Source organism: Salminus brasiliensis, chromosome 9 (assembly GCF_030463535.1).
Source record: "Salminus brasiliensis chromosome 9, fSalBra1.hap2, whole genome shotgun sequence".
Taxonomy (NCBI): domain Eukaryota; kingdom Metazoa; phylum Chordata; class Actinopteri; order Characiformes; family Bryconidae; genus Salminus; species Salminus brasiliensis.
Window position 1 is genome coordinate 16,577,525 of NC_132886.1, and position 17,124 is coordinate 16,594,648.

At 40.7% G+C, this 17,124-nt stretch overlaps 1 protein-coding gene across 2 annotated transcripts in view; it reads left to right on the top strand.

The window, feature by feature from the left end:
• arap2 (ArfGAP with RhoGAP domain, ankyrin repeat and PH domain 2) overlaps nucleotides 1–17,124 on the top strand; it is a 132,598-nt gene that overhangs the window by 36,697 nt on the left and 78,777 nt on the right. For both annotated transcript variants that reach the window (XM_072687599.1, XM_072687600.1), the window contains exons 4-8: nucleotides 3,129–3,211; nucleotides 3,646–3,710; nucleotides 4,044–4,427; nucleotides 5,749–5,818; nucleotides 10,664–10,784. In XM_072687599.1, coding sequence (XP_072543700.1) covers nucleotides 3,129–3,211; nucleotides 3,646–3,710; nucleotides 4,044–4,427; nucleotides 5,749–5,818; nucleotides 10,664–10,784 — 723 coding nt within the window. The remainder of the gene's footprint in view (nucleotides 1–3,128; nucleotides 3,212–3,645; nucleotides 3,711–4,043; nucleotides 4,428–5,748; nucleotides 5,819–10,663; nucleotides 10,785–17,124) is intronic.

Genomic DNA, 17,124 nt, shown 5'->3' on the forward strand with positions numbered 1-17,124 from the left:
TGTGAAAGTACAGTATGTGTTGCGTTTTGTTGAGATCTCCATGTAAAACTAGATGTACAGTGTTGTCAGTAATGTTTTTGTACAGTTATACATTATTATTATTATTATTAATTTGAATGAGGAAAATCAATGGGTTGCATAATCTGTCAGTGGGACTAGAGGTGGAAGGCAGGAAGAGTGTGGAGCATGACATGACCATGCTGGAGTGGGTTGCTAACGTGTGTATATAGATACTACATGCAACTGAGTTAGATACGCTAGATGTCCAAATGTTTGTGGACACCCCTTCTAATGAATGCATTCAGCTACTTTAAGATGCACCCACCCTGTAGAGAAGCATTTCCAATAGAATAGGAATCTCTACAGCAGATTAACATTAACCTAGCTTGGATAGCTGAGTATAAAGCCCCCCAGCATTGAGCTGGGAAACAAACCTCAGTCTGCTGTGTGTTCCACTGGGCTTTTAACTATACACTCTATATAATTCATGATACTGGCTAGTTGATCTTCTCACAATATTTTTGATATTTTGAACAAATGGTTATTTTGAACAATTTAACGTGTCCATGCTGGAGTGGATTTGCATTTCTTACTGATTGTTTGCAAACTTTGGCGTTCAGACAATGAAGCAAAATTAGATGTCATAATCGCTAGATTGTCTGTTCACATTCAGGACATTGTTCTATTTTCAAGACGCTTTGTCACGTTTGTGTCTGCAACATGGTGGGCAGCAGTCCTCCATGCTCAACCGCAGTATGCAAACTGATCTTGGTGAGATGATCTTTAGCTTCTTTTAAAATGTCTCTCATTTACTTTGTTACCTGGAAACCACTCTCAGTGACCAAAACCAGATCTGTGGGTGCTTCTCGTCATTCTCATGCTATACACTCAAATGACCTCACTTAAATGATACATTTTGTATTTATAGTCAATAAAGTATTTCTGATTCTGAATGCCAAACCATTCTGTGTAGTATTTAACTGCTGACAGACCCAAAATGTACATTTTTCAATGGTAACTTACATTTTATTTTATTAAAAATACATTTTATTTTAGTCACGGAGATAATTTTGGTGCATTTCTCTTGGACTCTTCATCATGAATGGGCATGTGTCATAACAATACACTCTGCCCCCAGTTCGCTTCAGTTCTCAATAAATGGTATGCACCTGACCTAACGTGACAAGTGGTAGGAGTCACTGCAGCCACGCACACTAAGCGGAAACGAGACTGACTGAGTGGCAGCATTAGCGTTCAGTGTTAATGCTGCTAACATAAAAACAAGTGCATTATTCCATCTCCAAGATTCTTTGTTATGCTTTTGCATTTTTCACTAGACAGAAGCCTCGTGTGGTGTTCTTGTCCAGGTTGGGACATCAGACTCCCTTCTGCTGCCCTATATCTTCTATATCTGCTATGTCAACCACAGTATGCATATTCTTATCACTGATATGGTCTTCAGGGTCTCTCATTTACCTAAACCAGTCAGTGACCAGCACCAAGTGTAGTGTAGTGTAGTGTAGTGTAGTGTAGTGTGGTGTGGTGTGGTGTAGTGTAATGTTCCTGTCCATGTAGGGAACCTAACCCCAGTCTACAGCTTGGAGGATGGCGTTGTTCTCCGCTGCTGCATCAACCACAATGTATCAAGATTTAGTCTTGTGTGTGTAATATATATAGTCTTCCTGGAAACCCCAATCAGTGATTAATACCAGGCATGTGGGTGCATCCTGTCACGCTTTTAGTATACACATGCAAACACTCTAATGACCTCACTTGTATGTTACATTTTGTATTTATCATTAAATAAAATTGTATTTCTCTGAGCTAACCCATTCTGTGTCACAATCACAGTCAGACCCAAACCTTGTATCTTAAAAATTGGCATTTTAGAATAAAAAAAAAAATAAATAAAATTAAAGCAAAATTTACACCTTAAAATAGCAGTTTAAATAATTTTGGGCTCCACTGATACACTGGTATAATTGAGAGAATAGCATCGCTTTTGTGGCTGCTCCCGGCTCAACACACTGCTAACTGCACTATGTTACTTTAGGGGAAGCTGGCAGAATAACGCTCTTGCCTCAGTAATCCTCAACCGGCACAGTCCATAATGGGTCATGAAAATGGTGGTTCTGTGTCTCTCTCTCTGTGTCTTGTTTAAAAATGCATGTATAAGGTGTGGCCTTGTTGGGGGTTGCACAAAGCATGAATTACACTTCTGAACTGTAGGGGGAGTCCAGGAGCAATAAATACCAGTTCTTGCATAATGCTGTTTATACATCTGTTTAAAGTTTTGGAGCATTCCTGTTGGCCCATTCTTCATATAAGGAGCATGTTAAAGACCGTTGGCATTTTAAAATAATGGATAGAAATAGATAAAAAAAAAAAAGATTTAGTTTCCACAACAATGATAAACTTGCGTCTCTGTCGAATCAGTTTGAACTTCCTGAAACCTGAATCCTGACCTCAGAATCTGGATGTTTGTAAATGCTTGTTTTTACACCTCTTATAATAAAACAATATGATCTCACAGAGGACAGTACAGACAATCCAGAGATGGAGAAATGGCACGAAGTGAGAAGTAAAAGAGGGAGTGCGGCGTGCAGTCGGAAGGTCAACTGCAGATAATGATAAATGATGACAGCGATCTAAAATGACTCCTGTGCCACTGGGCTAAGTGATCTGATACAGTGTCTGTCGTAGATAACATACTGCAGTCTAGATCAGACCCCCTCTGGTTTGCCCTTATCTAGCAGTGGGGTCCTGTCTATTAGCTGTGTATCTATGTGCGTGTCCGTCTAGAGGGAGCGGTCTGGAATTTCTGCTGCCCCTTCCTATCGCCGTAGAGATATGGTGGTCATTTGTCACCTTGACAACCAGTCACCCAAGCTGTAGCCTGTCTGCTAGGCCTTCTATACATTCTCCTTCTGCTCTCCTTCTCTCCTTTTCGGTTCGCTTTGCAGTTCTTGCCATTTTCTCTCTCTTTTGCTTTCTCCATCCATGTATTAATTTGTTTATCCTCAAACAGACTGTCTGTGTACATCTCTGATGTAGAGAGAAGGTCAGGTTTGCTATTTTAACATTGTCAATGACTCAGTTCAATGTGTTTTTTTTTTTTTTTTCCCCAGCCCCTCTTCAAAGGACAATGTCTCCCATCGCTCCCTATGGCGAGCTTTACCTTTACAACAACAACAATGCGGAAGACAAACTAGTAAGTGACACTACGTACTTTGCTTTTGGGAACCAGTTCCTGTAATAACAGCCGTTTATTTTTAGCTGCCTTAGTTTAGTTTGGCTTGGCTTGATCAAGTGACTGGGCTACACCAGTGGAATCTACTGTTGGTCTTCTTTCTGTATGTCGTTCCTGGGTTGTACCCTCTGTTGTGATGAACAGACCTTTTTCCTTTTAGTTAGCCTTTATATTTATTTCCTTATTGGTTTTCAGGTGTTTGGTGCTGCATTGTCTGGTTTTCCATCCCTCTCAAACCCACTTCCTTATGTTAAATCGATGTCGTAGTTTCAGTAACGTTTTGACAACAACTCTAAATGTCACTGTAAAACCAATGTAAACATTTCTGTTTACCCATGCACTGCGGCCGCCTCATAGATCATACGATATTGTGCATGTTTGTGTTTTGCTTAAAGGATGTTGGCACAAAGGAAGCGTTCAAACAAGAAACAAAGGAGAAGCTGAAACAGAAGAAGTTGAGGTAGTGTGTGAGAGCCTGTTTTACACATTTAACTCTAGTGATAACCACATTTATGGTTCTTACTGAGATGTCTACTGATAAGAGAGCTTTGAAGCACATGTTTCTGTGGAAGTCTATTTAAAATGTTTAAAACATAAAGAAATTAATTAAGTAATTGATTCATTAATTAATTTGGTACTGCATCATGTAACTAGGCTAGGATGATTCCATTAATTAATTAATTAATTAATTAATTTATTTATTTATTTATTGCATTAACCTCACACACTCTAACACCCACAAGTGTACACCAGTGCACTCAAGCTTCCCCTCTTGCTTTTTGAAAATACACAGGAAGCAGCAGAACAAGCAGAAACTGAAGGTGACTGTGAGCAGGCGAGATGTTTCTCAGCAGTGCACCAATGCCAGCAACGATGACGGTTACTCTCTGATTCAGCCCTGCTTACCCAGTCAAGAGCTGGCAAGTGAAACCTCCTCAAATACGTCGACGTCACTTAAGGTCTCCCCACAGACTCCGCCACTAGTTAAGCCCCTCCCACAGGCTCCTCCTCCAACAGCAAGTGCTGTCTACAGCGAGCCACTGGACACTCTCTCTGGACTGGTAAAACACACCCTTCCTACCCACACGGAAACGGCCATCTCGCCATACGCCTGCTTCTACAGAGGAACCAAAAGTTCTGTCAAAATGGGCTGGCTGGACAAACTCTCTCCTCAAGGGTGAGGAAAATGGCTGCTGTTTTGTCTCATGACTTTAAACCCAGTTTTCTTGTTCTTGCTGTCATAATATGCCCGATCTCCAAAATGATAATTTTTACATTAGAATGAGGAAAAAAAGGGCCTTGTTTTCCTGTATTTCTTGTGGCACATCCCTGGGAAAAGGGGGTGTCCACGGCAACCTAGTAGTAAGCACAGAGAACACATAGGTTCAGTGAAGGCCCAAAGGGGCTTCAAAGTGATCTACCAACTAGACACCTTGCTCCACAGTCCGATTTTAAACCCTTGTGCTCACCCCTTTTCAGAGTCCTTCTTTCTATCACCCTCTATATACGATGTATTAAAGGCACCTCCCACTTTAACCCTTAGAACAAAATGTGAATTGTGGCCTATATAAATGTATGTATTTATTTATTTAAAATATCCTTGATTTTAGAAGAAACAATAAATGAGCAGGTGTCCCAATACTTTTGTCCATATACTGTATTTAGAATGAGGAAGTCATTTTTGGACCTTTTTTTATTGTTCAGTTCATGCACAGAAAGTGGTGCCTGCAGTAGTGCAACACTTTTAAGCTGCATCATAGAAACACTGTATGTTGGAGCTCATCTAAAGCTTATTTCTGTCCTTTTTGTGCTTTCTATATTTTTATCTACCTTGATAGCATGAGTGTGAACACACTATGGCCAGTATGTCTAACCATTGTAAGTGATGTGCAGTCCTAATATGGAAGATGTTGAGTATTATAGTGATTCTTGAAGAACATAGTGTTCTAAAACCTTTTGTTGGTACTTAGAACCATTTGTAAAAGGTTATATGTAGAACAGTCTACATATACGAACCCTTTAACCAGGCAAAGAACCATCTAAGCTTTTTTTGTTTGTTTTCTTTAGTTGTCATGATACAATATTCTACTGTTGTTCTACCAAAGAACCCTTTTTTGTGCTAAAGAAATGTCCAACCTAGAAACCTAACCTAGCTTCTTTTAATTGGGTTGTTCTATGTCTTATACTCTTTGCCTTTGTGTGTTTTACCGGTGTGGCAACTGGGACATCCCTATTTTATGGACTAGAATGTTATGGAAAAAAATCTCATTATGCATTAATAGCACTAAACATGAATCTTGTTGTGTGACACCATACAGTATATTAGATATCCTGTTTTCCAAGCATTAGGTGTAAATAAAGTACAAGGAAAATAATGCCATAATGTCTTAAAATGGCTCTTTTGGTCTCACTTTCCTGAAGATGCTAAAACATAATGAATTTCAGTTTCAGGTTTTATCCACTGTTTAATTAATGCCTTTTCCATTTGTCACTTTCAGAAACTGCGTCTTTCAGAGAAGATGGGTCAAGTTTGATGGAGAGACTCTCACTTACTATAACAACGACAAGGTTGGTGAATACAGATCAGCCCCACATGCATACACATCTCTTTCTGTCTTGTGCCTAATTCTATGCACGCTCACGCTCCCCTATAATACCTCGCTTTCAGCGCTTGTACTGAATTGGTTTAGTCCTTGCTTCAGTGTGGTTTAGGGCTGGGTGACGTGAATAGGAACGCTAATGCCCATTCTCAAACTGTCTATTCCGCTCTTTCCCCTCCATAGTCCTTAACAATGCGTTGTTCTTTCTGATCATCAACAGGACCCTACAGAGGGTGACTAGGAGCTCGGCTTTCCTTCAGCCTTTTAAATTAGAACAGTTTGAAAGGGTCCGTCAAGGCCCGAATCTCTTTTATGATGACTCGTTTTTTCTTGTTGGTTTTTTTCTTTTTTTGCAGAACAAGTTCAAACGCATGACTGTGCATCCATTTTTTCAGTGCTTTTAGATATTGGCTCATTCTGAGAGCACAAAGCCGCTGCCTGTGTGAAGCGGTTAGCGAAGGAGGTAGAGGATGAAGGTGACACTGATAGGCCGGAAAGGAGCGCCACTTTTCTCTGGACGAAAAAAGGAGATGGAGGGGTCTGTGGGAAAAGGTGACATTGCTCCATGCTAGGCTGAGCACCTGTCTTGACTGACCTGTTACGCTACTTTAGCCCTCTTTAGCTCCAATAAATGAGGGTCATCAGCGGAACTGCTTCCTGCTTCCCTCAGCATCCCTCACCCCCGCCCATATCGCTCTCTCGCGCTCTCTCACTCTCTTAAAGAAGAAACAGGGTTAGTGTTATGCTTAGCAGAGGAGAAAAGATAGAGGAGGAAGTGAGGGGTAAAGTAAAGAATATTGCAACTCAGCAACACCAAACTTCTCAAAGCTGTAAACTTTCACTGTTTTTCTTCTTTCCTTCCGTATCTCATACACAAAACTACTTGAATGTGTTTCATTCTCTGTAATTGTTGTTCTTTAACCCAACCAGCCAGCCTGCTGCTCATCTGTGGATCACATCTGTTTACGCAAACCTTTGTTCCTGCATTTATGATGACCGGGTCCTGTTTGTTGGTAGTGTGAAGGTGCATTTAGATAAAGAGTTTATAGGCGTCCGTGAGGCGCCCTTCCTGTGCTTGCACTTTTTATGCTCTGCTGTGGCAGCAAAGGCCAACATCACAATCAATGACGTGAACTCTGTGTGATGTAGGCTCGTTAATCAGTTGCTAATTATAGGGCTAGCTCTGTCTCTCTATCTCTCCCTCGTTCTCTCTGTCCCTTTTTCTACCCTCTGGCCTTTTATTTATTGGGACATGGACACACACACAGCTGCACTAAAGATTTGTGCATGTGGGTGGCTCTACAGTTGCAAAGTCCTTATGGTCAGTTTGTTTGGGTCAGAAGAGCTTTTTGGGCTGTTTCATATATATATATATATATATATATATGAGAAACAGCCTAAACTAAAAAGTTTAATTAGTTTATTATTAATTAATTATTTTAATTAACATATTTTTTCTGGAATGCAAGTGTAATTGCAATACTTGTCATAACCAGAACAATGCTACACATTATACTGGGTCATTTTAGTGTTATGTTCACCACCCACTGTCATTCCTGGGTTTCCTCCCATTCTCGAGGGGGGATATGATGCAACTTCTCCGACACCAGCAGACGCTCCTAATCGCCACGCCATACAACATCACCTTATGATGTCATCAGGCACAGCCGGCTTGTGAAGGCGTGGGAGAAAGGACAGGCACACACTCCCGTTCGCTGTGTTTAGGGCCCCAAGGGCCCAAGTAGCCTGCTCCCTGTGGAATTTTCCCCTGGTTTCATCAACCTCATTTCAGTCCCTAACACCAGTGGGACTCCAGGGACACTTTGACAGTACTTTTGGAGGGGTGTGTGTGTGTAAATCAGGGTTTTAGGATGTCACCTGCCGGTAGACTGAAGGTGAGAAAAGGGTTGGGGATGAAGATTAGTTCTCTGTCTGGCTCTGAAGTAAGGCGAAGCTGAGTTCCCAGCTGGCCTAAGTAGTCCTGCAGATCCCTCTGAGACTCATGCTCACTGTGCTGTCCCCTTTCAGCTATTACCGCTTAGCATATCTGTAATGTGTTGGCTGGAGATGTTTGAGTAGAAGTACACCGTGTCCAAAGGTTTGCAGACATCTGATAGTCATCCAGTGCTTCTTCTGAAATCAAGGGTTTTAATGCGGGAGTTTTTCCCTACTGTGCTGCACTAAAGGCCTCTACTCCTCTGGGATAGGCTATACACTAGAGTTTCGAACATTTTGCTGTGAAGGGTTTGATTGCATTGAGCCTCAGGAGCATTAGTGAGGTCAGGTTTTGATGTTGGATGAGTAGTTCTGGATCACAAATGGCACTTCAACTCCTCCCAAAGGTTTTGGATGGAGCTTCATTGCTCCTCAGAACACAGTTCAACTACTCCACAGCCCATTGCTGGTATGCTTTGTGTGCATGTGTGCATTGCCCATGATTGCTCCTAGCAGCATTTTGAAATGATTGCTTGTAATGTTTCCAAGCAGAATGTAACTTTGAGCTCCAAATGATATATTATATTTATTTATTTATATTATATTTATTTATTTACAGTTTCTGTATTTTACCTGCAGTACCCTCTCTTGGCCAGCTGGTGCCCCCATAGCTCCACAGTAGAGCAGTGCAGGGGGAGGTTAAAGGCACTACAGCACTCCATGTAGAAACTACACAATTAGACTGATGTAGGACGAGCTACACTAATCCTAATCTTAACCATTATGAAATAAATGGGGAAATTGGTCTTGGATCAGTGAAAAATTATGCCTTCTCCACCAGCACAAAGTACAGAACTCGTTGTATTTCATTCCTCTCTGTTAAACGCAAATGTATCTTTAAGTCAGACCTTTTAGCATCTTCCTGCCATATATGTTTTATATTTATTTATGGGTCTGTTTACATGCTTGTCATGCATGTCTGATGTGTTTCACTGTATGTTCTAAAAGAGGACCTTCTGCTATGTCAGACACCACAGGCACTACTCACTCTAAACAACAAAGACACACACTCACACACTTTGGGGTGGTGGTGGTGTTAAGGGGAATGTGGGAGGTATGTGCCGTTTTCATCATTATACTCAGCAACATCCCTAAACTCATAATGGATGCTCTGGTGTTGTCTCACACCCACACATGTATACACACACACATACACACACACACTCACTCGCCATGTCACCCCTCTGACCTCAAAAATAATAATTAAAACGTGTAATTAACGCTAACCCAGATAGCACCTAATTATCAGCACTTAGCTTCCGAAAGACGCGCTGGCGCATCCTTTTTCACCCGTCCCTCGCTCCTCTGTTCCTCTCCTCCGTCCAAATTTAGATGGAGGAAGACTCATTAGAATGCTGTGAAGTTCGTGGCCCTATCGCCGTAGCAACGGGAGAAGTGCTAAATTGGAGAGAGAGCGAAATCCCACAGAAAGACGATGGCCGCCCCGCACCATAATTAGGGTTAGCTGTAGCCGCCATTGTTAACATCATGCCTTAATTTGAGGAGATGGCTCTCTCCCTGACCCTTTTTTTTTTTTTTTTTTTTTTTTTTTTTTTTCCTTTTCTCCTATCCCTTGCTCCATTTCTCTCTTTTTCCTCTCTCGCTCTCTCTACCTCATCCACTCGTTTACCCACCACCTTCCACTCTCTCTCCCTTGGTTATTCCCTCCCAGTACCTTTTTGCTCTCTCCCTTGCTCTGTACATTCCTCCATTCTCTATTTCCCTTTTGTGCTCAGTAAGGAGGGAGTCCCTTACTCAATCTTCTCAGCTATTTCTGAACTGAAGACTCTAGAAATAGTGCAAGGTCATTATTATAATTAAGAGGCAGATGAAATGGACAAATGAATCTCCTGCTCTTGTGCACGCTCTCCCTCTCTCGTGCTCTCTATCTCTCTCTTTATCCATCTTTATCCATCCCTCTCTTTCCCTCTTTTGCTCCATCTCTGTCTCTCTCTATCTTCCTTCATTCCCCTTAACACTCTTTTGTGCCATCTCACTCCGTGTACCCCTTCACTGTTTTCTTTCTCTCTCTCTCTCTCTCTCTCTCTCTCTCTCTCTCTCTCTCTCTCAGTCTCAGTTAGTGAAGATTAAGTATTCACTCCTCCATACTGCATGTGGACATGAAATGAGCAGCCTTGAAGAGTAGAGGTTTCCATGGCATGGTTGGCCGCAGACAGGGAGTAGGGCAGTGCTGCTGTTGTCAAGAGGCTAACTGTGTGGTTGGATCTGAGGCTTCGCCTAGGCCTCAGAGTACACTGGCAGTGGCTTTTGCTCTTGTTTAAAGCATGCAGAGAGAGAGAGAGAGAGAGAGAAAGAAAGAAAGAAAGAAAGAAAGAGAGCAAACACCGTCTCCCTAAGCAAGCAAGCAAGCCCTGCCTCCCCCACCTATCTCTCTGAATCACCACACTATAAATATGTGAGAGGTTTGTTTGCTGGCTAGGGACTCGTATTAGCATGTGGACCCGCTGGATGTGTGTGTGTGTGTTTCATATGCAGCATGAGCACACAGAAGCACAAGCACCTATATAGTGTGTGTGTGTGTGTGTGTGTGTGTGTGTTTCATATGGAGCATGAGCACACAGAAGCACAAGCACCTATATAGTGTGTGTGTGTGTGTGAGAGAGGTTTTATGTCTCACTCTATCACTCTTTTAGCAGGTTGTAGGAGGCTGCTGTGAAGTAGAACCTTCAGCTTTGACAATGATGTGTGTTTGTGTGTGTTCACACATTGGTGGGAGTATGAATGTAATTGTCTTTTTTTTATGATTTTTGTGTACAGAATCTCTTAATTTGCGCTCTCTCTCTCTTTCTCTGTGTAGGAGATGTACTCTAAAGGACTGGTTCCTCTGTCTGCTGTTAAGCAGGTACGATCAGTAGGAGAAAATAAGCTGGAGGTGGTCACCTCACAAAGAACGTTTGTGTTTCGAGCTGAGAAAGAAGGTAACGCTTTTTTCCCCTCTCTTTTCCTCCCCCTTCTCCTAGCTAACTGATCATGATTATTTTCTATAATTGCCAATGAGCATTTTTAAAATGTGTTGGTAAGCCAGATAAAGTGTAGCTTACTTTAGAACCAAATGTTGGCCTGTTGATACAGTTTATATGTTGAGCTGTGAGTGTGGTCTTCCACACTCGTTTACAATTAATGAACAATTGTAAAAACTGCTCAAGTTGATCAGCTGGGCTGGTGTTTGCCCCATCCAGACATGGAAGCAACATGAAGGTGATCTCAGTGTCACATGACTACATGCACTGTAGTATGTTTTTAAAGGGGACAGTACATGAATACACAGTGGGGAAAGTACTAACCGAACATTAAAAAAAAGATAAAATAAAGTATTACCAGAATAAAAAAAGTGAAATAATCAACATGGGCAAGATTACATGGTTTAGAGTTTCTAGTTAAGTATAGATTAGTAGTAAAGCCGATTTTGAGGACACAACTGATCCTTCCCGGCCCTCGATTATCCACAGTTCTCTGTGCACATTCAACGCAAAGGTGGTCCCATGAAAATTAACGGGAAAACAAAGCCTCCAGGGCAGAGTTGTGTTGTAACGTGTTTTTTTTTAAATTGGAGTGAAGACATGTCCCTTGCATTGTGCTTATTGTGCCTCTTGTGTTTACATAATGTTTCGATTGCAAGAAGCAGGGCCCTTATGGTTATGTTTACTCATAATAATATAAATATCCTTAAGTGGTTTGTATAGTCTAGAATTCAGAAGATGACTCTAAGCTTAGATACTACTAAATACAAAAGTCAGTATGGATACCACAATACACAACATACACTATAGTTTGCCAAGTACTCTTGGAAGAGGTGGGTCTTTAGCCTGCGTTTGAAGATAGCTTGCGACGCCGCTGTTCAGACATCCAGGGGTTTCCTCCTGTCTCCTCGAAACGCACATCGTAGATGACTTGTTGAATTCACTTTGTTAAATTACCCCTTGGTGTGAATGGATGTGTGTATGGTGCCCTGTGATGGACTGACAGCCTGTTCGGGGGTATTCCTGCCTTGCGCTCAGTGATTCCGTTTGGGTTCTTACGACCCTCACCAAGAAGAAGCAGAGAAGATTATGGATGGATGGGAATGAAGTGAAAATGTCAGTTTTACTTTTCAGATGATCAAAATAGGAATTACACCTTCCCTAGTAACACCTTTTATCTTATAGCGAAGTAATAATGCCTGAGGAATAGATATATTGGTTGTTGATGAAGTGCTAATTAGTACAATGTGCAATTGATTGCCATTGAATCTCCAACTTCAGATTCAACAACACTAATTAAACATCCCTTACTATTTTGTCTTCTCCTCCTTTTTTTTTTTTTCCTCTCCACCACCCTTTTTTCCAGAGCAGACAGGCCTAGTTCTGTGTACTTCCTCTTAGAAAGCCAAAGTCTTCTGAAGGATTTTTTCAGACCTCATTTGAAGTCCTACTGTGACATAATGAAAATCCTTCCGCATAGAATATATTTTGATTTCACACATATTCAAGTAATAAATCTCAAACTGTGCAGATGCGCTGTGTTTAATATGAATCTTGGTGCAGGAATTAGTTCGGAGGAGTTAAAGGGAGGTTTAAAGAAAGTTTTGTAGGTGACTCATGGGAGAAGCCGTATCTTCTAAATACTGATATTGTAAATATCAGTACAATGATCTACATGAAAACTGACCTTCCTGTGTTCATAAACTCACAATACAGTCAAGCCCTGAAGACGAAACTCTTCCCTCTTTTGTCTGCCTCTCTTTTTCTCTGTCTTGGTGTCTGTCTCTGTCTCTCAAATCCTAAAAATTGGCTTTATCCTCATGACCGTTTCTATTACAATATTGACAAAGCATATAATTGTAAAGGCTGAACATGCTTTGTGATCTAATAGGGATGGGGGTGGTGGGGTACGAATAAGGTTTCCTGTGGGTGGGGGATTTTATTGTCTTATAATATTGTGTTGCTACATATATAATTTATGATTTTTCAGATAACTGGTGATTTTTAGTTATTTATTTATTTGCCTGTCTCTATGGCCAGACTGTGGTCGCTGAACCTGTACTTGGCCAGGATCGATCTCTGCTGTGGAGAATTATAATGAGATACACAGATCAACTATAACATTGTCAAGTAAAAAACATTTGTTCTATATTGATATCTGTCAAGTCAGTTCTTGAAGGTGATGTGTTGAAGCAGGAAAGTCTGGCAAGTAAAAGGATCTGAGACACTTTGACAATGGTCAAGTTGTGATGGCTAGAAGTGATTTAAATGCAGTGGTCAGTACCTACCAAAAGCTCTCCCAGAAAGGGCCCCCGATGAACCAGTAACAGGGTCATGGGCACCTAAGACTAATTAATGTGTTCTGTGGAGGCCCCACCTCACAACGTACGGGGCTTGAAGGATCTGCTGCTAACGCCTTGGGGTGTCATGCCACAGGAAGCCTTCATAGGTGTTGTGGCAGCATAAGGCGGACCTACTCAGTATTAGGCAGGTGGTACTATTGTCATGGCTGATCGGTGTACTCTGCCAATTTAGTGTGCTCTCTGTTTAAGGCCGGATAGCACTGTAGTTTGTACTGGCTTCTGGTGTTTTTGCTCTGTTTGATCACTTGGCTCACCTGATGTGACTTTGGTCAGCAGCGCTGGACTGAGGCTGCTGTGTGTTAGGGGTCAGTGGGTTATTTGCTCTCAGAACCAGCTGAGGGGAAGGGTCTGGGTTTAGGGCTAGGGTATCTGGTGCTTAGATTTGAAAAGGTTCTCTTGCACTCTCTCGGTCTCTATCTCCAGTCTCTTTCTACTGTACTTTCTCGCTCTCACTTGCTCTCTCTCTCACGCACTCGCACTCTCTCTCTCTCTCGCTCTCTCTCGCTCTCTTTGTGGGTGAACTGTTCTAAAGCGAACAATGTGTGCTCTGCTCGTAGCACATCTCCTTCAATTATCCTGGGTCGTGTCTGGTTTAATGAAAGCTTTGCTCCCTTCATTGTTACTGTTTAGAGTCAGCCAAAAAAGAGGGCAGCCACACTACACACTGATGGAAAACACAGTGGAAAACGCAGCATAGTTTTAATCCTGTGCATTAAAAGTCCTGACTGACTGCATTGTCAGTTACAGTTACATAGGTCTAAGAACATTAAATATGTTCTCTGATGTTCAGGGGGGGAAAAATCAGTAGTGGCTGTGATGAAATTTCATGCAAACAAAAGCCTTGTTTACATGTGGGTCATTGTCTGGAAGCAGTAGGTGTTGCTCTACACAAGAGTAACTTAGAGTAGTCATGATTACATTCAAATGCTCCTTTTTTTATTAAATGTTTTGAATCTTGACCTTTTTTTTTATTTTAAGCCAACCATATGTAAACACAAAGAATTTGCATCCCTCTGAATGAACCCATGAGTGAACTGTACACACCCACAATCTTTCAGCAGTGTAAAGCAAAAACTGAAAAATGTTTTAATGAAGAATACTTCATGCTTCAACGCTTCAGTACTTATGCTTTGTCACGATTGTAACACATGGTGTGTCATATTTTGTCAAATATATATTAAAATGAGAAAATCAGAATCTCACTTAAAATTCTAGCTGTCCATTTTTCTTACGGGGAGTTTATAGTTTTGTGCAAATAAAGTGAATACGCTTGCCCTCCATCTCTATATTAAGCTAACTGAGACGATGGTGGTAGTTATTCCCTTACAAGTTGACTTAAATCCTGAGGTAAACTTGACTAGCTAGAAAGCTAATATAACTAATTTTGCTAATTTAATAACCTTAGCCGAACTATAAGCAGAAACGACTATTTAGTCAGCTGCAGATCCACAATTCTGCTTTGAGACAATAAGGGTTGTAATTTCCTCCGAACTTGACTTGATCTTGAGGTAAAAGTAGCTAGAAAGCTAATTTAATCATAACAAAATTTTTCAAACCTTAACACACTAAAGAGAAAAGATGATATAGTTATCTGTACCTACATCATTTTGAGTTATGAAGATGAAAGTAGTTATTTCCTCACAAGTTGATTTATTCTGAGGGACACTTTGCCAGCTAGAAAGTTAGTTTAATCACAGTTTGCGAACACTGAGAAGAAAGTTATGCATTTCTGGCGAAGAAGAGTCACAGTTTTTATTTTAGCAGCTTTAGGAGAGCCAGCACTAACTAGTAAAAAAGAACTTGTGAACAAGAATGTGTGACTTTGAACACGCCATACCTAAAATTACAGTCTAGATATGTCACTACAGACTAGATATCTAGGCTCAAAAGTTCAGAGATGTGATGATTGTTTGTGTGAATAATAAAATTCATAAATGTAAAAAAAAGCAAATGTATGCCTCTTTGCAAATTTAAAATACAAACTTTGTAATTGGTAATTGGGTTTTGTCAGTAAGAAATTGACGATCATATAAAAAAAGGTTCATATATGTGATTTTTGATCTTGTTACTGTAGATGAAGACCAAACAAACTATGTATTGACACAAATTGTGTAATAAGCAACACCTGCTGCTTCTAGACAATGACCAACTGGTAAACAAGGCTTTTGTTTGCATTAAATTTTATCACAGCCCCTACTGATTGATTGAGTTTTTAATTTTTTTTATTTTATTTATTCTTATAATATATTATTGAAAAAGAGAAAATATATAGACCTATGGAACTCTAACTGACAATGCATTAAGTCAGGACTTTGAATGCACAGGATTAAAACTATGCTGTGTTTTTAGCACATCTGTTTTGAGAGTCTAAGAGTGTCTGCCGGTCGGTTTGTGTTTTAATGAAAAAGCGATAACCGAAGAGAGTGCTACAGTTTAGCATTGTTACAGGTAGATGTTCGACACAATGTGACGTCCTCTACCCGTGCCTGATTGGCGTAATGCTTTTTTTAGATCAGTGCTAAATGATATACAGGACTCAGTAGATAACATTAAAACGGACACAGATGGAATTTGGCTTCCACTTTAATCCCATCCATGCAGTGAACACACACATTGCAGTGAAAGAGATACACACCAGGAGCAGAGAGGGTGAAGGGCCTAGCTCAAGGGCCCAACAGTGACACCTTGCCGAGCCCGGGTATCGAACCCACAACCCTGTCATTAATAACTCTGAGCTTTAACAGCTGAGCCACCACTGCCCCTCTGAAGACTTGCACCCAACAGAGTTTGATTAGTGTTGGTGGTAAATCTCTGGTGTTATCCAGCTGGGTAATGTTTAGTGTGTGTGCTCGCAAAGGTTTGCGATCCGAATGTACTAGATTTCTTCTAACCCTAAAGACAACACCTAACTTTATCTACACGTTCCACCCACCTAACTCTACAGACTGCACCCAACCTTACAGCTTTCTCTTAATGCTATTTTGATAGCCTGATCTTATCCTGCAGGCTGTCCCTAATTTAGGCCCTGCAGGGTGGCACTGATCTTAACCTTACAGGCGTCGCCTTCCCCCAGCACAACTTGCAGACCCTAAAAGCTGCACCTAAACCCACAGGCTGATCCTAACTAGAGCTGGGCAGTTTGACAATATTTTATATCTTATTGTGATAAATTTTGTTATCGTGGTACATAATTATCTGCATGTTTCATTACAAAGAGTGTAATTAGTCTCATTCAGTTCAGTGGAGTGCAGCATATTTTGAGTGAAAATCACAGTGCTCAGTATGGGAGAGTACTTGGATTACCGTTTTTAAAAATGTTACGCTGTTGGTGCATTTTGTCTATGCGACAAAATATTGTGATAAATATCGGTTATCTGAGAAAATGTTTTTAAATATTGTGATATAAAATCTCACTGCTCCAATCCTTAACCTAACCATTTTCATCAGATTTCACTGTACTTGATCTAGTAATCTGTTCAGTGGAGGAACATTTTTGTGTTTAAGAAACATATTAACTAACTTTTATTTTTGTTATGGCTTAGTAGTGTTTTTTTTTTTTCTTCTTCTTCTTTTTATTTTATAGGTTTAGCCCTGTAACTGCAGAGAAATGGCTTTTTTGCTGAAATAATGATCTGGCTAACGCTCTCTGTCCTAAGTTAATATCCAGGCTACTGTTATGGCAGCCCTGTATTGTTGGTATGCTTGTTGCTGGTCTATATTAAATTGTCCTTTTGTATTTGGCCACTTTGATGTAACTGCATATTACAAAATAATTTAGGGCCGAGTCATTCTGTACCTTAACTGCTACAGCACAACTTGGCCTGTATAGCAGCTGATGTCAGTAACATCCCTCTTTTTAGTGAAGTGTAGCAAAAAATATCTTCAGATTGTGTATGAAACAGTCTGAAGATAATATGTAATCAATACGTAAATAG